This window comes from Podarcis filfolensis (assembly GCF_964270895.1).
Source record: "Podarcis filfolensis genome assembly, chromosome: 1".
NCBI classification, from domain to species: domain Eukaryota; kingdom Metazoa; phylum Chordata; class Lepidosauria; order Squamata; family Lacertidae; genus Podarcis; species Podarcis filfolensis.
The window spans coordinates 88,920,752-88,946,606 of NC_139604.1; the positions used below are offsets into that span (position 1 = coordinate 88,920,752).

General features: G+C 42.3%; 1 protein-coding gene and 1 long non-coding RNA gene across 10 annotated transcripts in view; one reads left to right on the plus strand and one right to left on the minus strand.

Moving 5' to 3' along the window:
- The window catches only part of RAD51B (RAD51 paralog B), a 314,446-nt gene extending 304,976 nt beyond the window's left edge, over window positions 1–9,470 (plus strand). For 6 of the 8 annotated variants that reach the window (XM_083605395.1, XM_083605394.1, XM_083605392.1 and 3 more), the window contains one exon: window positions 4,096–4,622. In XM_083605395.1, coding sequence (XP_083461521.1) covers window positions 4,096–4,226 — 131 coding nt within the window. In that variant the 3' untranslated portion in view covers window positions 4,227–4,622. Of the gene's footprint in view, window positions 1–4,095; window positions 5,462–5,516 lie in introns of those variants that run through there. The other 2 variants (XR_014545846.1, XR_014545847.1) reach the window with 2 other exon arrangements.
- Window positions 1–25,855, minus strand: part of LOC310759103 — a 60,991-nt gene that overhangs the window by 8,202 nt on the left and 26,934 nt on the right. The window contains exons 3-4 of one of the 2 annotated variants that reach the window (XR_014546215.1): window positions 22,245–22,517; window positions 18,372–18,436 (exon numbers count right to left, since the gene is read on the minus strand). This is a non-coding gene — a long non-coding RNA (uncharacterized lncRNA). The remainder of the gene's footprint in view (window positions 1–18,371; window positions 18,437–22,244; window positions 22,518–25,855) is intronic. The other variant, XR_014546214.1, reaches the window with a different exon arrangement.

Consider the following 25,855-nt stretch of genomic DNA (forward strand, 5'->3'; position numbering starts at 1 on the left):
CCTTTTCATTTAAACAGCATCTTTACCCAGCTTTATTGACATACTTCAGTGCTTTGTTCCTGAACAATAGCGATGAGCTCATCTAGGTGCATGTTGCCCTGTGGGGGGCCTTGGGGGAACTTTACTTTTCAGCACTACAATGGAGCTTGTTTGAATGATCAGCTGAAGAAATCCAGCATGCTGCAGCACATATTTGCCTAGGTCTATGTCACCTTGCAGTGTAATTATTAGTAGCAAACATTTCTCTTTGGACTAAGCTGTCTTCCAAACAAAGAGATGTAATCTGCAGTCATTCATTATCACCTGGAATATTTTTCTCCTGATAAGAACTGAATGCTTTTCCAGGTTGCTATTCTGCCCTTAGCTGCCGATAGCTGTGAGTGGATGATCTTAGACTTAGAAGGTATCTTTAGTACAGGCTTCAGCATCTTCCTTCAAGGGAAGTTTGAGCAGTCACCTTTCCTACTGCACCTCAGGCCATGTACTGGCCATGTTTGGATAATTCAGCACATCTGCCTCCTGTGCAAGAGAAGAGCAATTGCTTTCCTCCCTTGCCCACTCAATACAGTGGTACCTCACGTTAAGTACTTAATTCATTCCAGAGGTCCGTTGTTAACCTGAAACTGTTCTTAACCTGAAGCGCCACTTTAGCTAATGGGGCCTCCTGCTGCCACTGTGCTGCCGGAGCATGATTTTTGTTATCCTGAAGCAAAGTTCTTAACCCAAGGTACTATTTCTGGGTTAGCGGAGTGTGTAACCTGAAGCGTATGAAACCCGAGGTACCACTGTATGTCTGTCCCACTTATGTTATTATTACAGTGGTACCTCAGGTTAAGTACTTAATTCGTTCCGGAGGTCCGTACTTAACCTGAAACTGTAATTAACCTGAAGCACCACTTTAGCTAATGGGGCCTCCTGCTGCCGCTGCGCTGCAGGAGCCCGATTTCTGTTCTTAACCTGAAGATTTCTGGGTTAGCGAAGTCTGTAACCTGAAGATATGTAACCTGAAGCATATGTAACCCGTGGTACCACTGTATTGATTAAATTTGTATACCACCCTTCGTGTGAAGATATGAGGACAGTTCACAAGAGAAGAATACAAAGTGAGAATACAAGATACATAATAAAGCAAAAACAAAAACCAATCAATAACCCCCCCTCCCCCCACACACAAACAAAAATAGAATGTTAATCAGCCTGGTTGAAAAGAAATGTTTTTGCATGGTGTTTAAAGATATGTAATGAAGGCACAAGTCGAGCCTCCCTGGAGAGAGCATTTCATAATTGGGGAGCCACCACAGAAAAGGCCCATTCCAGCATTGCCATCCTACAGACCTCTCTTGGAGGAAGCACATGAAGAAGGGCCTCATATTATGATTTTTTGTTTTTTAATATTGTAAGTATATGTTGTGAACTGCCCTGAGATCTACGGATATAGGGCAGTATACAAATTCATGATGTTGATGATGATGATATCTGGATCAGTTCATATGGGGAGAGGTGGTCCTTGTGTTATTGTGGCCCAGAGCTGTTTAAGGCTTTATAGGTCACAACCAGCACTTTGAACTAGACCCAGAAACTAATCCCGAGCCAGGATCGGTATAATATGCTCAAAACATCTTGCCCTGGTAAGCAACCTGATGGCTGAATTCTGCACAGCTAAAGTTTCTGAAATATATAACAAATAGCAATAATCTAACCTAGAGTTGGCACATCATGGACAACAGAAGTTAGGCTATCCCTATCCAGTTAAGGGATGCAGCTGGGGCACCAGCCAAAGCTGATGGAAGGCATTCCACACCACTGAGGCCACCTGAGCCTCAAGCGACAGCAAAGAGTCCAGAAGTGCCCTAAAGCTGTGTACCCACTTCTTCAGAGGCGGTATAAACCCATCAACAGCAAGCAATCTTTCGTCCATCTGGTCTAGGGGACTGCCCACTAACAGTACCTCAGTTTTATCTGGATTGAGCTTCAGTCTGTTGACTCTCATTCAGTCCATTACTGAGGCAAAACAACAGTCCGACACAGCCACTGACACACCTGCAGATGTAAAGGAGAAGCAGAGCTGTGTCTCGTCAGCATATTGCTGACAATGTACTCCAATACTCCAGATAACCCCCCTCAGTGGTTTCATATAGATGTTAAACAGCATAACAGATAAAATCGAACCCTGACAACCCCCACACTGAAGGTTGCACGGGGTCGAAGAGCACTCCCCCAAAGAATCACCCTCTGGAAATGACCATCCAAGTAGGACTGGAACCACTACAAAGAGGTGCCACCGACTGCCAACTTGGACAGCCTCTACAAAAGGATACAATAGTCAATGGTATTGAAAGGCACTGGGGAGGGAGAGGAGAATTAACAGGGACATATTTCCCCTGTCTCTTTCCTGACAAGAGGTCATCATACAGGCGTCCAAAGTAGTTTCTGGGCCTAAACTCCAATTAAAATGGTTTTAGAAAATCAGTTTTCTCCAACAGTGCCTGGATACCCACTCAAGAACTTTGTCCAAGCATCTCCCTGGTCCAGCCAGCTGCCCCCCCTGCTAGTTTTTATCAGTCAAGAGGGGCAAGGGCCCAGAGCACAAGTGGTCACTTCCAAGTCCACCATACATGAGTATAACATTTTAATGGCATCGTCATGCATAAAAGAAAACGTGCAGACCAAGATTGTGTGGTCAGTTCCCAGATTATCCATCTGAGATATCCATCACACTTCTCCGACCTATGTGCATTAGATTTATGCACATACATGCCATAGAAACCTGCTCATATGTCTGTCAGGACAACTGTGCCCAGTGGGTGGAGAAGGATGTTGCAATCTTCCACATGGGAGATGACCAGGGGAGATTATCATCTAAACCAGGCCAGTATTGTAAAATTCAAGGTAGATGAAAACCCTATAATACTGAACATTGTACCAGGGCAGTTTGATGAAAGGCTGCAAGATAAATTTCTTTAAGCTCTCCTGGCTCCATGCAACCTTAGTAAATACTTTTGCCTTCAGAAAATCTCTAATACAGAGATTGGATAGATTAGCAGAGAGGGCTGTTTGCCATCAGCACATATTCTCTGGGAGCTTAGATATGTAGGGAACATACCTGGGTCTACATCCTTAGCTGATAAAAATCAGCAAAGTTTCATCCATTTCAACAGAGACGTGCCAGTTACCACCCACAAGTCTGCCTCATGAACAGAGAAGTTGCTTAGATCATCATCAGTGGGGATATCTAAATTTTGGCTTGTTCCTCTTAATCTCAGTGTCATCGTTGTGGAATTTAACCCCTTTTAATACTAGATGCCATGACTCATGAAGAAGCTTGCACTTCTAAGCATCCCCCTTTACTTTGGCGCCTGGTGTGAGGTCAATTATAATAATATAGTTTGACTTGCATACTATAGCATATGGGTTGCCAGTCAGTGGTGGCGCCTCTCTTTTATGGAGTACCCTCCCCAGGAAGACATGCCTGATGCCATCATTAGCAAAATTATTCTTAATCACACAGGCCTTTGGGTCTTAATTTTAGCAGGTTGGGATGGAGTTGGATCTGGTTTTTTATATATTATTTGTGTATTTGGGGCTGTTTTATCATTGGTTTCAGTGTTCATTTTTAAAAGTTGCCTTGAGTTTCATTTGGGGGGAAAGTGACTAATAAATATATTCATCTTATATCAGGTTATTACAAGTATAGGTTGCCAAAAGTGTTGAAGAGAACAGCCATGCAAAATGGACAAAGTGTCTTGTTCAACACAGTTCTAGTTTTTCATTTTCATTTTATTTGATGCTATTTCAGGTGAACTCCCTGCCAAGTGATCTGGTGTTTTAAGCACTTGGAGCAGTTGGTCAGCCTTTGCAAGAATGATAATGCATTGATCAAAAGCAGAAGATAGATAAGGAAGCATATGGAAACTAGCTAACACAAGAAAATTCATTATGTTGCAGTCTTAGATAGTGCTGATTTCTGAGTGGGCCAAGAATCTAGTATCTCTTTGTAGGCAGAAATGCCGTCATTCAAACTTCCTTTAAAAAACCCAGTTGTGCACAGTACATCATGTTGTCACTGAAACTGGTTTTATTTCTTGTATGTTTCAGATCAAAAGGACCAGCCATATTGCGGTTGGGAAGGAACAAGCCCAGTGCTGCAAGCCATAAAAGTGAGGAAAGACACCTTTAAAAATGAACCTGAAATGGCTTTATCCAGTTTCCCCAGTGAGACTCCCTAGTACACATCGGCAGTTACAATATGCAGGACTGCAAGCAGATGGAGCAGGGAACACATGCTTGATAAGTGTAGATACTATTTCTTGGTCTGAAGCAACTGTTCCATATGATGGCTACTAGATTTTTCTGAATAGATAACGAACTCCGGAGTCTGTAATCTTACACATTCTCCTCAATTAACATTTGCATATTGGAAAGTAGTACACTCAACTTCCTTCTTCAGTTAATAGTTGTGTGTTTTTCTGTACATTTTATATTGATCCCTATCTGTTGTCTGATGCAACAAAAGCTCATCTACTGAGATCTGAGAAGCTGCAGTGAACTTTGTAATGCTTCAAAATGTGTACGGCATGATTTTCATAGCACATTACCAGTAAAATCTAAAAGATCAACATGAATCACCACTACTTGGTTTCCATTCTCAAAGCACTATACAAATATTAGCTAATGTCATTCAATCTTGCTTTATTAAAGGATATACCAAACTCATAGGAAAAAATGACAGAATTTGCCCATACGTGAGAGGAAGGATATATTCACATGGCTGTTTTGCAGAGGAGCATCCAGCCAATGCAAGCCACACTCAGCAGTGATGTCATCCTGAATCTGTCAATGTGGACATGAAGGGGAGACCCGTTTTGGTGGCAAAGTCAGTCCTGCAGCCAATATGCTATGAGTTAATGATAACCACAGTAACAAATAGCCACTTCATGAATATTATTTTGATGTAACTGCTACAACACTCCTATACAGTAGATCGGCATTATCTTCCCCATATTGCAGATGTGGAGCAGAAAGAGAGTGGCTCGTCACCTAGTAGGTTTATGGCAGAGATGATGTAGGTTTATGGCAGAGCTGCCATGTTACAATAGAGTTCAGATGGAAAGATACCTGCTTTTAAAATGGATCCACTTAGATTGCTTCTTTCACTTTGGTTAAGCACACAGGTGCCAACCTACACACCCCAAGAAGGCCAGGCAGTATCCTACCTGAGGACTACATTGTCTTCCTTACTTCAATAACAGGAGTAAAAAAAAAGCAAAGGGAGTGTAAACAGTCTATCTGCTACTAGTTTTTACAAAGGACAAGGGATCAGCAAACTTTTTCAGCAGGGGGCCGGTCCACTGTCCCTCAGACCTTGTGGGCGGCCGGACTATATTTTGAAAAGAAATAATGAACAAATTCCTATGCCCCACAAATAACCCAGATATGTATTTTAAATAAAAGCACACATTCTGCTCATGTAAAAACACCAGGCAGGCCCCACAAATAACCCAGATATGCATTTCAAGTAAACTCATGTAAAAATACACTGGTTCCCGGACCGCCCACAGGCCGAATTTAGAAGGTGATTGGGCCGGATCCGGCCCCTAGTTTGCCTACCCATGGCACTAGACAGTGTGTTGGGTTGTTACAGAAGAGAGCAACTTGTTCATAGCTGAAGTGGAAACTGCAAATTGGCCATATCAGTAGGCTTTTCCTGCAGAGCAAAACCTCAGTCCCAGCCTAAGGCAAGCCAAATCTATTTGGCCAGTAGGTGAGAGTTAACTGCAAGGTGAAAATGAGATAGCATGGTTAAGATGAGATCTCTTGGAGAAATATCTCCACTACTCAGCCTGGCTAGGCTACTGTCTAGGTGCCGAGTATTCTCAAAATGATGAGGAACGGACAGTTTTGCTAATTCGGGACAGTAAGACAATAACTTAAACAGTAAGGCTTTTCCCATTCATTTCAGTGGAGAGAAACACAAAGGAAACACAGAACTGCCCCTTCACTGAAATGAATAGGAAATTATTTTACTCAAGTAGGGAGGGAGGATTCGGTGCATGCTAAAGAGCTCAGCATATCATCACATGACCATTTCTCGGCACAAACCCATTTAGTTAAGCAGAAACCATCTCTCTTTGTCTTTCAAGCCATCAATAGAGCCAAAGTTTTTATTTTTAATGCACACGTAGACAGGATAGTGTCAATCCAAAGATAATCTTTTGGAAGCATATCCTCACATTGGCTGTCTTCTCCAGTCACAAAGAACTTGTTGCTACAGCTACCAACTGCATTGTTCTGTTTCATTGAGCCCCTATTTTTAAAAAAATGCAAATTAGTTCTTGAATGGGGGAATGCTCCCCACCTTCTGTGTTACCGGTTGAGTAACTTAAAGGAAAAGGGAGCTTCCTGTTTTGATGGCATAGCCTACCTTTAACTGTTTAACTGGATAGAGCAGGAACATCATTTGAACTAGATAACCAATGAATATTTTGTGGAAGTATTCAGAGACACAGAAGTTCTTCCCTTCCTTTTCTTCCCACCCCCATCCCCCAAATGATCACATGCCTAGTTCCAAGACCTTTCAGTAGCACAATAGGCTGAATGGCAAGGAAAATTCCACAGAAGGACATTTAGGTTTCCGGGGAACTACCATGGTCTGTGTAAGCCTAAAATCTTCAGGGGGCGGAGGGCAGAAAGAGAGAATGTGTATAGAGTGTACTTAAAATTAAAACACACACAAAAAAACCTCTACAATGCAAGAGTTGTTTAACTAGATTCTCCTGTACTGTCAGAACATAATGGTTTTGCAAGGACAAAGCTCTTAAATATTTTCCTCTGTCATTTTCTCTGGAGATATTTCACCCAAGGGACTGGTATATTTATAAACATTTATCATTTAAAGTTTTATCCCTTCCTTCACTGCTTTGTAAATAAAATAATTTAAAGATAGAGAAACTGAGTGAGATACTTGAAATTACACCAAGTTGTTGGCAGATTTTTGGCAGAAAAGGAAGAAAAGCAGTTTCCCCACCCCCTTTAAGTCCCATGCCTCAGATTCTAGACAATATTCTGTCCCCATTTTAAATCTTAAGGCTACTTCCATATCTGCAAATGTCCATTACAGTCTTTGTTGTTTGTCATTCCTGCTTTGTTGTTTGTCGTTTCCATGAAGCACGCTTTGTAAGCCTTGTACAACTCTGTTTACAGTACAGTGCATACATGTTTTGGCTCTATTAGGCTGGATAACATTTTATTGTGAGGGTGACACTTCCCATTTGGACCTGACAGGCGAGGCCTTTTGCCTCCTCTTTTAAGGGGTGGAATCATTCTGCCCTTCAGTTACCCTGCTGTTTTTGGTTGGGTCTTTTCTTCTCTTGGGAAAATCCTTTAGCTGGGCATTTTAAGTGATCTGCTAGTGTTTTCTTCTTTCTTGTGTCTCCTCTTCTCTTTCTTCCTCTACTGCATCCTCAACCTCAACCTTTTCATAACCAGGACCCACTTTTAACCCAAACATGCATTTGGGGGCACATTTCTTAATCTGTTACCATATAGTTGCATGGTGGTAGTGCTCCTATTGTGACCCACTTTGAATCAGTCCATAAATCACTAGTGGGTCCCGACCCACCAGTTGAAGACCAGTGTCTTGGGCTGTCTGGGTTGTTCTTTGTGTTTTCCTTCCTGACTCCTCTGAGTTTCGCTGTGTGGTGATTTGTCCCAGTGGTTTGCCTCTTCAGCTTTTCATTCCTGTGCCTGTTCCTCTTCAAATAGCCAAACAAAATCTCCTCCATTTGTTTGTCCCAATCTCAATCTTCTTCATGAGGTTTTTGTCCTCCCTTTTGTCCATTTCTTGTGAGTGGAGAGAAGGCTGTAGCCAGAGATTGACTCTCCACCAGGCCACGACAAAAAAATTTAAAGCAGGAAGTTTGGCAAGCCTCCTAACTAAACTATCAAAAAGGGAGTGCCATTTTGTTTGGTGCACTGTATCTTTTTGCTCCATCCAGCTCTGCTCTGTTTGGTGAGTCCTGCAACCCTCATTCTGAGCAGGATTGCCTAACTGGCCACTTCTTTGCCTTCTGCCTTAGGAAATCAGTGCAAGCAGCCGGCACAGCCGTCCACAAATTCCCCGGTGTGCAGCAGTTTGGGAGAAACACAGCACCTTTGCTTCTGGCCATCTTTGAGGCACGCCGGCTTTATTTCCAAGGTCGTTAGGGTCTCTGTTAAGTCTGCTTCAAGGAAGCACCAAAAAAGGGAGATGAAAACACAAGCACAGCTCCAGAAGGCATGAGAGGGCAATCTTACAGATCTTATAGTTATAGCAGCTCTGTGACGTCTCCCCAGAACTCTAGGGCACACTTGCCTTACAGAGTGGAACCAGCTGCCCAAGGGGCCAGAGTGAATTCACAGGTTCAGGTGTCCCAGGTTTCATCTCAGCTGTAGGCACAAGCTTTCCAGCCTGTGTCCTTATCATCTCTGCCAGGGGTAGGCAACCTAAGGCCCGGGGGCCGGATGCAGCCCAATCGCCTTCTAAATCCAGCCCGCAAAGTCTGGGAATCAGCGTGTTTTTACATGAGTAGAATGTGTCCTTTTATTTAAAATGTATCTGGGTTATTTGTGGGGCATAGGCATTCGTTCATTATTATTTTTCAAAATATAGTCCAGCCCACCACATGGTCTGAGGGATGGTGGACCGGCCCACGGCTGAAAAAGGTTGCTGACCCCTGACCTCTGCTCTAAAGTTTAGAGTCCTAATGTCATGCAAGATGAGGGCATGTTTGAACAGGAAATTGCAGTTTTCGGACAATTTGCACCTACAAAGAGCAAAAACAAAGGCTGTCAAAGTACAGGCCACAATTCGACTTGCTTTCAAATTGGACCCTATCTTTGTGATCCTGAAGCCCACAGATTTGAGCCTAGTATCATTACCCTTGCTACAAAAGCTCTGATAAAAGTGGTAGGCATTTGAAGATAATATATTCTTCCTTCCACTGCTTATTTTTACAATATTCAAACTCTGGAACAAAACTGTCTCCCCACAGTATATAAAAATACATTTTTAAATAAATAAATAAATGTACTGAAGAGGATCCAGCTGCAAAGTGATCTGATGGCAGATGTAAGCACTATGAAATCCAGAACTAATAAATAAAAAGTCTTGTCCTGAGGGAAAATAAACAACAACGAAGTGAAATGGAGTGCAAGGGGAAGGGACACAGCCTCAAATTGCACTTGATGTCACTGCTATACAGTGAGTTTATTTTCATACTAAGTTGCTTGCACTTTTATGAGACCAAGAGTCCTAAACACAATGGGGGATATGGGATTTTGTGGAAAGGGCCTGTCTCATTTCTCACATAAAGATGTAATGTGTTACTTGATGGGATGCCTTGTTGGAGCCTAGATCCTAGCAATGTACACAGCCCCCAAGATTTGCCTTGCATCTGTGCATTCAAAAAAATAAATAAATAAAAAATCAATCTGTTTCTGTGTCCCTCTGTGGTAACATTGTTCAATGTTCAGATGTCACAAGTGTTGATTAGGAGCCTCAAATTAGTGAATAACTTCCAGAAGGATTTGTATCAACTTCAGTAATTGAAATTCAATTTACCTATAAATTGGCCTTGATTTGTTTGTCAGCTGTGGACATACAGAGCCAGCAGAGACTTCATCTCTCAATAGGCAGCAATGAGAATGTCCAGCCCGGGTGTGAAACAAAATAATTATGCCTAATACATTCCCCTGCCAATAACATCGACAAACAAGAACATGCCAGAGCAGCTTAGTTCCCTTAACAAATCCATGTAGGCTGCTAGCAGTCGCTCCACACTTCTCATAATATTTCCAGGACTGAAGGTTGGCAACTGCAGCTCCTTTCTTTTTTGAGGCAAGTGCTCAACTCTGTTGGGGCCATTCCCTCGCTGGTGTTGTTACTGCAAGCTCAAGATTTAGTATTTGGTCCTTTAACTGGCAACCTTTCACTGCTAGGAAGTATAATAGTATTAGTATTACATTGGTACCTCGGTTTACGAACCTAATCCGTTCCGGAAGTCCGTTCTTAAACTGAGGCGCGCTTTCCCTAATGAGGCCTCCCGCCGCCAGTGCCCTTCCACTGTTTGGCTTCCGTTCTTTGTCCAAGGTAAAGTTTGCAAACCGGGACACTATTTCTGGTTTTGCGGAGTTTGTAAACCAAATCATTCTTAAACAGGACTATTCCTAAACCGAGGTACCACTGTATTTCAAGAGTGGATTACTGCAAAGCACTGTATGTGGTGCAGCCCTTAAGGTGGTCCTGAAGCTAATGCAGAATGCAGCGGCCAAACTGCTAAGTGGAGCAGTCTGCTGTCAGTATATAATGCTGGCCACCAGGGCTTTTTTTTCCTAGCCGGAACTCAGTTCCAGCACCTCTCAGGTGGGCGCCATTGGCATTATAAGAGAACGAAGGGGATGTTCATGGTGAGTTTCAGCACCTCTTTTTCTAAAAAAAAAAATAGCACTGCTGGCCACCAACATAGTACTGGGCCTTGCTTAAAGTTTTGATACTTGTGGCACATTAAAAAATGAATAATTGTATCGTGGCATAAGCTTCCGTAATAAATTGTTAGTTTTTAATGTGTCACAAGACTCCTGCTATTTCCACGCTTTTTGCTTGGTCTGCCATTTGCTTACTAAGACTTCATATGACCGTCTCCAGGCCATGAAAGCTAGTGCAATGCTAAATTTGTTAACAGTCTTTTAAGATGCTGCAGGACGCTTTGCTCAACAGGCTTAACAAGCCCACCGCTCCAGAAAAAGAGAAAGTAATTCACAAAACTGCAGGATTGTTTCTTCATAATAGAGTCCGCTTTCCTTTTCATGTGCAGTGTGTACTCCTCGGCTTAATTTGCACACGTATAGCTGCTGCTCCCTCCCACTCCCATGTAATTCCGAGCTACAGCTGCCAAAAGGCTTTCAGCTCACATGACAGAATATGTGCGTTTAAGCTTTTCCAACTGAACCTTCTTTTTTCCCTTTCGAAGGTTTTCTTAATTAGGCCTGATGGCCAGGGAAATACCAGCCTGAGCAGAGTATTTAGCAGATGATTGCTTAGCTTTACAGTTCTCTTTGTTGCTTATTTAAGCTTCATTTGCCCATTCCACTTTGTATCTGACTTATCTCTTGCAAGAACATCAGTACTTGAGTTATGTCTAGTGACTTCATGCACAGTCCCCTGAGATTTTACTCCCTTTTACCCCATTGGCTGACATGCATTGTACTTCCAATGAGTAAATCCTCAAAAGGAAAGAAAGCTCCAATGTCCAATAGTACAACATCTATGGGTTCATAATTTGCTGCTGAAATTCACTAAAAGCTTATTTCGGTTCAAATATTGTCATGCTGACAATTCAGAACCTTGTTCCAAAAATCTTAGCAGCCTTACTGAAAACTATTCAACAGTTTCAAGTATTCGAACACCCATGATGCAGTGGCACCTATAGTGAAATATGCATACACAAGTACAACTTAACAGTCTTAAGATTACAAACTCTACAATGCATCCTTCTCTTGCGAGCATGGGCGTAGCCAAGGGGGGGCAGGGAGGGGCAGTTGCCCCCCTCAAATCAATAATAAATCAATAAAAAGACATAGCTAACTGAGGTTCTGCACCCCGCCCCATCAAAAGGCCTGCCACTCTCCCCAACAAAAATCCTGGCTATGCCCATGCTTGTGAGTAAAGATTCATGTGCAAAAATATCCACAGCCTCACAAAAACAAATTGTCAAAGGAATGGAAGTGCAGCTGGAAGCAGTTAAAACACACAAATAACGGGTGCATTTACTGAAGAAATTGGCAGCATGGGCAATGAAAATGAAACAGGAACCAGCCTCTCCTACTGTGCCTTTTTCATATGAACAGCAATAAAAGCAATTCTCCGTAGGTCATTAAAGAAGAATGGTTGTGGCCTAGAATATACAATTCAAATTTACATTGTTTCCAACAGAAGGTCTACTTTCTATTCTTACAGTTTCAAATGAAGTCTGAAAAGTTTTCATGAGAAAGTGGGGAAGCTGGGCCTGTTTGGTCTAGTAAAGAGGAAGCTGTGAGATGATGGAGTGATATTTTAAATATGTATCAGGAGTTAATGCAGTAGAGAGGATGACTTGTTTAAACAAGAAGAAATTAGAATACTAAGTTAAATAGTTTTTACTTTTCCATTAGTAAATGTTATCTGTAGATCACAAGCTCTTAAGAATAAAGTCTGAGAGCACTCATTGGAACTGATGAATAGAAATCTTACACTAGTTTAAAAACCAATAACATGTATTTAGTTATTTTACACATATATGCTATTTCTCCAAAATATTTATAGCAGTTTATATATTGTTCCCAATAAGTTTCCCATCCTATCCAGGCAGATGACAGGATTAAATCTGGTATCAACAGTGGAATTGTATGTTGTGCCTTCAAACCATTATTTGTGATGAGTCTGGAAAACAAAAAAGCTATACAAAAACTTTGTGTCTCTCTGCAACAAGAAACTCCTGACTCCACTCAGTTGCAACTAGGTCCAGTGCCACCCTAGTTACTAAACCATATAATGCCACTGTCCACACATCTCCCCCTTTTTATTTTAGAAAATAGCAATTGAATAAATTAACACTACTGAAACAGTAATGTTAATCAGTCAATTACATCAAAGGCTTCCAAAGAAGTACATAACCATCTGAATCTTAACATGGCCAGAGCCATCTGGTAAGACTGATTTCAGTCTCAGGGGCCTTTGAGAACACATCAGCCCAAAGCTACAAGAAGAACCTTATTGCCTTGCTCCAGTAAGAACAGAAACACTGAATCCTTACTCCACCCAGAAACAATTTAAGCCTTGAGCCACCTATGTTATCCACAGCCTTGTGCATTCACTCTCATCAATAATTGCTTCTGCAGGTATTATGGTTAGAGATTTTGGAGTATGTGAATCAGTACCCATCAGGGACGACAAAGCTGATCAAATGATAGCCATGTGGTTATATGAATTGGTCTACCCAGGATGTGCTGTAGGAGAAAAGACTGAGTAGTCAAGAAACCCTCTTGCTGTTAAACATTGGTTCATTTCCGAGACTGTGCTTCAAAATCCCTCCTCGGTGTGAACAAAGCAGAAAGGAAGTTTCCATTAGCTTTGCTTATTCTAGAGGCAATAACTCTTAGAGCAGAGGTGGGAAAACCTTTCTCAGACGGTGGGCACATTCCATTGTGGGCAACTTTCCAAGGCAGAATGACAGTGGTGGGTGAGGCCATAGTCAAAACTTGGTGGGGATACAGACGTGACTCTTACCTTTCAACAGTAGGCTGCAAGAGGTTTGTATAAACACACAAACCTCTATTCTCTGTTCAGTTTAATGATACATTCCAGCCAGGCAAAAGCACTTGAAGAGCTGAGACAGTGAGGGATGTGGCTGCAATAGGAGTTCTGAAGGCTGGAAAGAGAAGGCTGGAGGGTTGCATTTGTTTCCTCTCCCTGCTTTGGAAGACAAGGATACTCCCATATTTAAATACATGAAGGGATCTTAGTGCATTGTGAAAGAAAGGGCAAATTAGGAGTATATCACATATCTTCAGCCTTTATGTGGATGAATGACTCCATGACAACATCCAAACCTTATGGGCAATGTTGATGTGTTTTCAGCAGAGGAGCTTGTTTTAAAAAGAAACAGTTCCTACAGCTTTACTTCTTACAAAAGCCTTCACTAGAATTGAAAAAAATAGACATTCTGCTAAGTTTGTTTATGCAAAAGCGTTAAAACAAATGAATGAATGAATGTTAAGAAATTCCCTTACAACTAAAACTTTTTTTCCTTTAATGGTTTTTTCCCTAACTGCTTTGTAATGAGAATATAGATGCTGGTATTGACAGTCAAAACCAAGTATTTTCCCAGGAGGGACAACTCCACATTCCACATCACTATTCCCAGTAGTCCTATTTTGGCATTTGCCTAAATGTGTGTAGATCCAGCATGGGCAGAGGGGCCTGGACACCTGCCCTGCCCCCCACATCTCTACAAGTGCCTGCTGTACTTCAGATCTCCCCATGTTGAGAGGGAAGATCTAATACGCACAGTATTCTAAACACAGTCAGCTGAATGTGCTCAGAATCCTCCCTGTAAAGCATATTCACCCAAAACACCCACACACATTTGCCCCCAAAACATTCAAGCCCACATGCATCTGCCCTGAATGCCTGGATGGCTATATCTCCTCCCTCTATGCCCATCTTATCCTACTCACCTAGACCTGAAAAGTCAGTAAAAGAGCACCGTGTCCTGTGCCACATAGATTTTCATTTAAAAATTTGGATTGGCTATGTAATACCCTAAAAGCAAAGGTTGCAGAGTTCATGGATGTGTGTATTTTTATTTAATTTCTGTGTTTACCTTGTCCCAAGTAGCTCCAAGTTAGAAACAATGCATTAAACAAACGTTATGGAATCATAAAACTGTACAGTTGGAAAGGACCCCAAGGATCATGTAGTCCAAGCACCTGTAATGTGGGACTGTCAACTAAAGCATCTTTGACAGATGACCTTCCAAACTTTGCTTAAAACCTCCAAGGAAGGAGAGTCCACCAGCTTCTGATGGAGTGTGTTCCACTGTCAAACAGCTCTTACTGCCAGAAAGTTCTTCCTGATGTTTAGTTGGACTCTCCTTTCTTGTAACCTGAACCCATTGGTTCAGGCCCTATTCTCCGCCAGATGGTCAAATAAATACAATTGATACATATATATATATTTAATCCTTCCCTCCCTTCCTGGGCACCAAATACCTGCCCAAACAAATACTTGCAATGCTATTCAGAGCTTGGCAGGGGTCCAAGGAAGAAGGTTGTTCCACAGTTGTGGGACAGAATTCCTCAGTGCATTTCATGGGATCTTTATTTTGAACTTCATTGGCAGGGGAAACATATTATCTTCATTTACTGGAAGGATATGTTCCTACTTGTTTTGCAATCTGTGTATGTGTTACATGCATTGTGATTTGCATGCTTAATCTGTGAATACAAGGTTGCAAAGCAATGATTGGTGATTTTTATATGCACTTGTTATATTGGTTAGGTTCCTGATGCAAAATTCCCTTAATGAAATCTGACTGCAGTCTTTTAATTGCAGGGCTCTCATTATTTCACAATCTTGTGCTCTAGCTAACTTCTCTCTCATTCACATGCAAACAAAGAAAATCAAAGAGGACATAGGTACTTGTCTCCATGAACTGAGTGGGAGGCAGCTTGTTTTGCAAATACTGACAATTCTGAAGCAGGATCTGTGAGGCATTTCTCAAACCTTAAATCCCAATACAGTGGTACCTCGGGTTAAGTACTTAATTCGTTCCGGAGGTCCGTACTTAACCTGAAACTGTTCTTAACCTGAAGCACCACTTTAGCTAATGGGGCCTCCTGCTGCTGCCGTGCCGCCGGAGCACGATTTCTGTTCTCATCCTGAAGCAAAGTTCTTAACCTGAAGCACTATTTCTGGGTTAGCAGAGTCTGTAACCTGAAGCGTATGTAACCCGAGGTACCACTGTATCATTTTTGATGATTCAGGTACATTCAACTAACAAATAATGGTTCAGGAATCCCAAACTCAACATTTCATAACTGATCTGTCTCAAACAGGAAATATTGACATGGTTTGTACATAATGTTAAATCCTGGTTTATTAACTATTGTTTATTTAAACATGGCTTAGCATTATGTGTGAACTCAGCCAAGCAACTTAACTGTGGTTTATCAGCTATGGTTAAAGGTCTCTCATTAACCAAGTTTTTATTGTTTTTATTGTTGGTTTATAAATCTTAGTTAGAATTTACCATAGCTTAGCATTACATGTGAACCCAGGCTGCCTTTTTAACGATGGTCAATGAGCCTTCATCTCTCAAAAGCTAGAGTGGTGAATGCAGCTGCGTTGCAACAGGGGGAGGGCGGTGCACCCCAGGTGCCATGTCTGCGGGGGTGACAAGAAGTCACCCCGCAAGGGCTGGCGGCGGCGCAAGCAGCCACCGCACCACTGCAGCCGCATGTGGAGGATCCTCCGTTTGCAGCTGCAGCTGTCCGTACGGTGCTGGAATAGCGCCGCTGGCAAACCACTAAGTACAGTGCATGTGCGGCAACGTACACATGCGCTGTACGTAGCAAAGCCGCACATGCTCTGTATAGCAGTTTGCCGGCACCGCCACTCCAGCACCATACAGACGGTGCCGGGATCCTCTGCTCGCGGCTGCAGCACATGCGCCCTACGTAGCGACCCCCGCCCCGGGTGTCACGATGCCTTCCTTCGCCCCTGGGTGAGTGAAGAGCACAATGAACCAAGTTTTAAGTGAATGTCTGCCAGACATCCCAGCTTTAACTATGGTTTATTAACTGTGATCAGAGCCGTCCACTTGAAGAAAATATTGGGGGGACCCAGACAATGACAGTGATATGGGAGGAAGAAGGGACAGCAGAAAAGAAACCTCTCTCCCCTCCCCTGGCTCTTACAGTGTGTCTTATGTGGTTGAAATTGTGAATTTGGGAGGGATTTAATTGAGAGGAGTCCTAGTTTAATTTTATTTTTTTAATAAAAAGCAACCAGGAGCAATTTCCTCTCTTGTCCTAGCAAAGCTCCATGAACTCGCCCCATGGAGAAAGCAGTTTGCATTCTCTCTCTCTGCTCCAGTCACAAGGGTTGAAAGAAATGATGTTTGAGGTTTTTGCCCAATGCCAGCTCTCTTGCCATATAGCAACCCCTTAACAGGGCTGGTTGGCAAATGAAGTCCAAACATGGAAAAGAAAGAAAGGCAACAATGCGTATCAACTGGGAAGGGGATCCCCCTCAAATATTTGATTGGGGGCACTACAATCCCTTTCTGTTTTAACCACCCTGAACAATTTGGCATCATCAGCAAACTTGGCTACCTCACTGCTTGACTATTAATCATTTATGAACATATTAAAAAGCGCTGGTCTCAATACTGATCCTTGGAAAACTCCACTTTCTACATTCCTCCATTGTAACAACACCTGATTGTGGCAAAAAGTCAGGGTACCGGAGACTCATTCTAAAAAGAGGTAAAAATTGATAACTTCCCAGTTATCCTTATTCAACCGCCAATTCTCACAGACTTGTTCTTACTGGGAAAATCACAGTGACTTTCCATATCTAATTTTAGAAAACACTTGTTAGGCAAAACAAGTTATTTTTAAGATGCCCCCTTTCTTGTAACTGGAGTCTTTCTATTGATCCAGACAGCTTTTAGTTATGCAGAAGTGCTGAGGGATGGTTTCTGTCACTCACAAACCCTCTGGGGTGTCTTGTTGGCTCATCTCTCATTGCCATTAACATGCTATAACTCACTGCTGTTTTAGAACTGAATTAGTCATAACACCAAAGTGTGAAATAATTTGCATTTCAAAGTGCGCTGAACTCCCCTCCCACCACCTTGTTGCCTCCCATTGGGGAAGTCTCATGCAAGGTGGTGACAAGTCCATCATTCCTTTTAATCACAGAGGTCTGAAAATTTGTAGCCTTTTTTATAAGACAGGTGGTGGGGCAGTAGCAAAATCCCTTTGCAGTGGAAGGTAAGCAGTGGGGTGGGGTTACAGTTGCTTGAGATGTGGCTTAAAGGAATGCGTTCAGGCACAGAATGACACAATGGGCCAATGTAGCACAGTCATTAGAGTATTGAACTGGATGCAGGGAGACCTCAGCCAGCCATGAAGTTCACTGGGTGACCTTAAGGTACTCATTATCTTTGACTCTAATCTAGGGTTACTGTGAAAATAAAGTGAGGGCGGGCAGAGGAGCATGTATGCTGGGCATGAACTCTGAAAAGGAAAGATGGAATAGGCATGTAATAAATCAATGAATAAGGTACAGTGGTACCTCAGGATGTGAATGGGATCCGTTCCAGAGCCCCGTTCGCATCCTGAATGGAACATAAGACACGGTGTCGCTCGTGCGCAGGTCACGTTTTGCCGCTTCCGCGCATGCACGTGACATCATTTTGAGCATCTGCGCATGTGCGAGCAGTGAAACCCGGAAGTAACGCACTCCGTGCACCTGAAGCACATTCAACTTGAGGTATGACTGTACAGTGGTATCTCAGGTTAAGTACTTAATTCGTTCTGGAGGTCCGTTCTTAACCTGAAACTGTTCTTAACTTCAAGCACCACTTTAGCTAACGGGGCCTCCTGCTGCCGCCACGCCACCGCCGCATGATTTCTGTTCTCATCTTGAAGCAAAGTTCTTAACCTGAAGCACTATTTCTGGGTTAGCAGAGTCTGTAACCTGAAGCATATGTAACCTGAAGTGTATGTAACCCGAGGTACCACTGTATGTGCTTATGTCTGTGTTAAACAAAAGAAGCATACAAACATACCTGACCAACCGCAGAAGGATGAATTTCACGTGATACCAAGTTGCATGCAGTTTCCCCCCTAGATTCTTTAAAAAAAAAAAAAAGTTACTGGAAAGGAAGGATGTAACCTAAAAGAGGAGGAGGCCCATATGGTGGTGGGAGGGACACAATTTCTTAATGCTTTCCTTTCTAGCGTTTTCCTCCATTAAAAGCCATCCTCTTTATCAGTTGCTTCCCATCAACCACCGAACAGGAGAAAAGATACCAAGAACAAATGTTTGATTGGCATTCTGTGCATTGATGGCAAGAACCTACAACCTAAACCTGCTACATGTATCTATATGCTATGTAGTGGTAAATTTGTGTTCGTTGCATAACTTTTACATTAGAAATGCAATTCACAAAGCTGGCCTCTGCATGGACAAGATTATGCCCTCATGTACAAGATGTATTTGTGTAGCCGTAGAATGATATCTGTACACATTTGTGCATCTGCTGATCACTCTGTCATCACAGTTTGACAGTTGCGTGTTTCAAGTGGGTTTAAAGTAAGTTGCACAGTCCCATTATTTACTTATTATTACCATTAGTAGTAGTAATAAATTGTTTTTACTGGTTATTTTACTTTTAACTTATTTCTTATATTTATATACCAAAACAGCCTCTAAGCGATTCACAAAAAGATAATGCCACATTGCATAGATACATACAGATATGAAAATATTACAATAGCAGACAAAACCATAAAACCCCATAAAACATAGTAACGCACTTTGGAAGCATCTTATGAGGAAATGACTAAGTAGCTGGTCATCAAGTCTCTGAAAGTTGGGGGGAGGATCAGAGTTCACAGGGACCTGGATTCCATTCCCCCCCACAGTATCTCCCTTCCCCACTGCTCCCTTTATCATCTCCTGCATGTAATCATCTGAATAGGAGCACCATCCTGACATGAACAATTCCACAGAATAGTTGGTCTTTGCTATAACACTTGGTAATAAATATCTGAAGTATTAGAATCAAACAGTGCAATCCTGAAACCCACACGCCATCGCTGGTGGTGCTGTGTGTGTGAGAGAGAGAGAGAGAGAGAGACGGAGACAGAGACAGAGACAGAGACAGAGACAAAGAGACTCTGCCGGCCTCCATCAGTGGAGAAATGTGCTGTCCAGGACGCTCTGCTATGGCACGGCCCCCTGTTTCCCCTGATCAGGCATGAAGCTATTGCCGGTGGTTCTCTTGCTAATGGTGGCCAGTGGAAAACTTCAGAACAGGCCATTTTGGGTGGGGCACTGGTGGTTTTGGATCAACTGGATCCACCCATTGATCCACCCAGGGATCAGATTCTCAGGCTGCTGCCCAGGCTGACATTAGAACTGCTCTTCCCATAACACTGGGAGAGAACAGAAAGATGGTTTGAGAAAGAAGTCATTGGCACTGGCAATTCTTGTAATTCAGGCTTGCCTGCAGTAATTAACCGTAAGTAAAGTGTGTTTCTCCTGTCTTCAGTGAGATGTGCAGAGCCTTAAACCATCAAGCAAACCATGACCGCTGACCTGAAAGCCCTTCTCCCTGATTAATCCCAAATGTGTGTAGACTCTTGGCTGTGGTCACTCAGAGGTGAGAGGCATTCTGCAGATTTGACAATTTTGCTCCATCCAGAGGGGAAATCTGAGCCTGAGTTCTATGCAGCAGACACCAAGTCTGACAATTAGATTTTTCATCTCAGTTCCCTCTACAACTACTCCAGTGTTAAGGGAGACAATTAGTCCTCCTTCATATCAGCCCACGGAACATTTTATACCAAATACATTTCCTTTTCTCAGTAGGACTTATTCAAGCATTACCGAAAAGAAGATGAACAAGGTTAGAAACATTCTAAAAAGCAAGATAAAGTTACAAATCTAAAGTATTTACTACTGATGCAGAGCTGAGAAACCCTAATTAAATTAGAATTAGCTGAAGCAACAAGGCTAGGATGCAAGCGTAAGGTGATATGGGCCTCCCAAAAGAGTGATCGATGCTGAAAGGTGAAGACATTTATATCCCTTTTTCCTTTCAATGAGATTTTCTTTCTCAGTTATCAAATAAAAACAAGACTATACTCCACAAAATATTCAATTACTGTACAGTACATGAAAAAAATGCATACACCGCAATTTCTGCCATTATTTTGACTAAACATAATCTACTATCATGAAAACAAAATAAAATTAGCAACGTCTAATAAAACTATATCAAATGCAAACAATTGCTATTTTTAAAAAACATATCTGGACAGAAGTTACAGCAACACATTATCAAAACCTAAATTATACAAGAATGTGTTGTCTTCAGAGCAAATGCTATTTTCAACTCTGATACTTGTGCTCAGATGTGAACCAAACTTCTTTATTTAACTAACCTACAAAAGCTGGATTGATAAAAGTCAGACCAATTCAAGGTTTTCTTTTTATAACAAGAGACATAACCATATTGGTTCCAGATAGGCAATGTACCAGTCTGGTATGCAAGTCTGGCCTCTCTCCAAAGGACATCACAAAGATAGAGGTGCCTTTTATTATCATTTTAATAAGTTTAATTGTGTTGCACTGGGGTAAGGAAAATTTACTGTCTGGCCTGTTCCAACGTCTCTGGAACCAACCAAAATGAGTGCAGAAGCGAGGCCCACAACATAGAAGTGTATATGTTCATTTATATGTATAGGTGCACCCATAGGGCTAATTACTGTAATTCAATCAGACATACCATATCATGCAAGAGGGAAAAATAAAGCTACATTTCAAGTCACAGGGAACCGGGCAGAGGGCCTTCTCGGTGGTGGCACCCGCCCTGTGAAACACCCTCCCATCAGATGCAAAGGAAATAAACAACTATCTGACTTTTAGAAGACATCTGAAGGCAGCCCTGTTTAGGGAAGTTTTTAATGTTTGATGTTTTATCATGTTTTTAATATTCTGTTTGGAGCCACGCAGAGTGGCTGGGGAAACCCAGCCAGATGGGCGAGGTATAAATAAATCTATTATTATTAATTATTATTATTCCAGCATGCCTTCCTATGCCAATCAAGAGCCTCCCTCAAGTTAGAAGGAAAGAGATAAAAGGCTAATTAGGAGTGTAAAATATGAGAAACAGACCTGAGGACTTCTTAAGAAGCCCACACATGCTTTTACTTGCTCCACCTTTGAACCCTCCCACCACCATTACCCAACCAACCAAAGAAGATCCTGAAATCTGCCTAGAGTAGCAGCAGGTTTATGCAACTGGCCAAGGGTGGTGAGTGGGATAGAAATATGTTGATAAATAGAAGTGACAGGAAAAAGAGTGTGGGTGTGCATAATTTGGCCTCACCCACTGTGGCCTCCCCCATCCAGCATGCAGTCCCTGAGCGAATGGAACCGCCAGTTGCAAAAAGATTGCCCACTGCCAATTCAATTTATTATTCTTTTAAATTGTATTTTGTGCTGTTATAGTGTAATTGAAGTCATTGAATTATTTATGCTTTATTACGTTTTTATAGTTTGATTTATATAAGATGCTTTAATTTATTTAGAAGATTGTAACACACATTTTTTTAATTAAAAAAAAATTGTGGTGCATGGTCTGAAATGCATATTTGCATAGTTATTATAATGAATGTTCTTTTGACCATCAAAGAAGATACACGTTAGTGGCTTATCTTGGGTGTGAGCCAGGCATATCATGAGCGACTATTTTGTGCAATAATTAAATCAGGTACTTAGGCTTGGTGAGGAAACAAGCCTGTGAATTAGGTTTGTAAGCATGGAGGAACATCTGTGTCAGAGTTCATGTATACATTGTTAGTTTTTATACGGGCTGGGTGAGGCCATCTATATAGGAAGGATTAAGGAATATCATCCTCTATTAAATTACCTCAGGAAAGTCTTTCTGTTTGTATATGTCTCTGCCTCACCCTTCTCTGTCAGTTGGAGAGGATATGAAGGCAGGCCTGTGGTGGCTGCACCCTCACCTCCAGCACATGGAAAAACAAACACAGCCATTCTTCTGTTTGTTGTTTTAGCGCAGGGCGCTCTCCTTCCATAACAAAACCCATTTCCCTACAGGCAGCAGGCTAAGACTTGTTTGCTTATTATTCTGTCAAGGAAAAGGAGTCTTCACAAGGAGCAGTCTTCAAGCATCAATATCCTGTTGATAAACAGAAAAAGAAGGAGGATATTTTCCAGCTGTCCTTGTACAAACACCTCTTGCCAAGTCTAGCCTAGCTTTTGTTAGTCCATGGTTTGTGAAGCTCCAACTCCTTGCAGATTGAACATTAAATGCATTCTGGGGCAGCATTTCTTTCTCAGGGGGTACTACAGGGCTTCACGCCCCTCAAACATGCCTGCTTAAAACATTTTTATATTCGTAGTTAGCTAATGAAGCGATGGCCCATATATAACATAATGTGAATATTCTCACTTGACTATGCACAGGTTGTTATCGTGACTTGCATTGCTTAAAAACAGCGTAACCTTTTCCTGTACCTGCATGAAGGCTTAAAGGTAAAGGTAAAGGGACCCCTGACCGTTACGTCCAGTCGCAGATGATTCTGGGGTTCCGGCACTCATCTCGCTTTATTGGCCGAGGGAGCCGGCGTACAGCTTCCGGGTCATGTGGCCAGCATGACTAAGCCGCTTCTGGCAAACCAGAGCAGCGCATGGAAATGCCGTTTACCTTCCCGCCAGAGCAGTACCTATTTATCTACTTGCACTTTGATGGCCTTTCGAACTGCTAGGTTGGCAGAAGCAGGGACCGAGTAATGGAAGCTCACCCCGTTGCAGGGATTCGAACCGCCGACCTTCTAATCAGCAAGCCCTAGGCTCTGTGGTTTAGGCCACAGCATCACCCGTGTTATGTACTGAAGTTCTCACCCTGGGCCAGCAGGAGGATACTGTAGATAGTTATGCAAATGAAGGATCGAAAGTGACATTCAGTGATTGGATAGTTTTAGAAAGTTGCAACAGTTACACTGTCCTGGAGCTCTATATAAGCAGGCTGACTGAGCTCCTCAGTTCTATTCTATTCTGGCCTCTGAATAAACAAGAGCTGTGGAAGAATTGCTGTGTCGTCTGATATGTTCGCCCACAACTTAACAACCTGCATCCCTTTTGCATGAAGGCTTACTTTGGGACAAAGATCAGCAAGGATTGCAACCTGTTTTTAATGTAAAAACTCAGTGAAATCATGTGTTGGTCCATGTGCCTGTGCACTTTTCTCATGACTGAGTCACCACAAAGATAGCAGCATATATCTGGGATTAGGTTATCCGGAACAGAGGGCATGACTCCCAGATATCCCTGAACACCATCACCTTCCCTTTGTGAAATAGCATAAGCCCTGGAAAAGAAAAAACCAGTACTCTAAATTTAGGTCTGGCTTTGAATGTCACATCTGCCTCTTCTTGTACACAGTCAAAGGGTATTTAAACCATTTCCCACTTGCATTGTCAGAAAAAAAATCACAATTACTTCAGCAGAAAATGTATGTCTTTTAACCACCTGTTGAGCATTGATTCATATGTGTTTCCATCTTGAGTATGTTTAGCTCAGCTTTTTTACTGAAAGATAACCATAAAAAGGAACCTCCAAACAGTTTATTGTGGAATCAGTGCTGTTTCCACTGACAAGTTTTTTGTAGCATCCACATGTGCTGTTATCAAAATGCCAGCCCATAAGTTTTGTTTTTGGGGGGTTTTTTTAACAATTAATCTGATTTTTTCCCCTTTCCACAGAAAATCCAGGAACCCATTATGTATCTGCAGTCATTGCTGGTGTGGAAACTCATTATTGCATTTTTCGGACTAGGCAGTTTGTCATATGTTGTGACATTTCAGTGGATTTTCTCTATTGCCCTTGCATTGCTGGGTTGGACTAGATGACCCTTGGGTTCCTTCCAACTATGATTCTATTTCTGCTTGCTCCTTATGTGAGCACAACATAACCATTTTGCCTCTGGTGGTTCACAGTACCAAAGGGAAAAAAACCTTTCCATTGATTGCTACATGCTCAGTTTGAATGAGATATTCTCTCAAGATCTCTACAGGTAATGTGGGAGGTTATGTGGAAGACTGTAATCACAATTACACAGGTCAGGCTTTTTATTTTGTTTTGTTTAAAGTTAATACTGAGGTCTTGCACAAGACCACTGTATCACTTGTACACTCTTATGCAATACCTCATTATTAAAAAATAAACTAAAGAAATGGATCTCCCACACACCATTTTGCCCACTGTGAAACAGAACTGGCTAGGTAAGACTGGTGAAATTTGCACTTGCAGAATTGCTGGGATTCCACCGGCCCCCAATGAAGGTACACAGAGGTATAGAAGTATCTGTGCAGAACATGAAAAGGTAATGCAGTGTGAGAAATAAGTGATTATTGGGAGGGAAGGGAGGGAACAGAAAAACATAACTCAGATACCTTCCTTCAAACTCCACCTACTGGTGTGGGCAGTACGTAATGGGTTAGCAACGGATATTATGACTTTAAAAAGTGGAGTATGCAGAAGGATTTGTTTGTTTGTTTGAATTTATATATCGTGCTTCACCTGGAAGTCTCAGGTTCACAAGAAAGATCATAATATATAAAATCAAAATAAAAACAATAACCCAATAATACCCTCCAAAAAGAGCCACATTTTAAAAGGGTATAGGATGTTGATCAGGTCAACCAAAAGCCTGGTTAAAAAGGAATGTTTTTGCCTGGCGCCTAAAGGTGTGTAATGAAGGCGCCAGGCAAACGTCCCTGGGGAGAGCATTCCACAAACAGGGAGCCACTGCATTCTCATGTTGCCACCCTCTGGATCTCTTGAGGAGGAGGCACACGAAAGAGGGCCTAAGAAGATGAGCTCAGGGTCCAGGTGGGTGCATATTTTGCACATCTCCAAAATCGGTTCCATGGGGTCCTCCCATCCTCTGGAGCAGATTTGAGGGAATACTGAGGCGGAGGGGGGAAGAGATAGAAGTTACACTGTGCAAACAGACGTTTGTTGCACAACTGGAACAGCAGTATTGGATACGGTCCATAGGAAAATGCCTTATACAGAGTCAGACCACTGGTCCATCTAGCTTACTGCTGTCTACACTGACTGGCAGAAGCTCTACTGGGTTTCAGACAGGAGTTTTTCCCAGAACCTAGGACTTTCGGCATACAGAGCAGATGCTCTGCCACTGAGCTGTGCCAACAAAGCACAGGAGAGTCTCCTATGACGTTACTGAACACAATCCACTTGGATGAGAAAAGGAGGAATGAGTGCTCCTGTGCACAGAGGCATTTTGAAGCAGAGGCTCAGTCCCCATCTCCATAACCCACAATCAACTTGTAGTCTGACTGTGGCTGGTCAGAGCAGATGAGAAGGCTTAGCAACCATGAGACTCAACTAGTTGTGGTAGCACCAAAGCCCTGGACAGGTACTTCCTTTCGTGCTGCTTATCTTTTATTGGTGCTGCCTGAACTGCCTGGATTCCCTCAAGCAGTGAGGAGG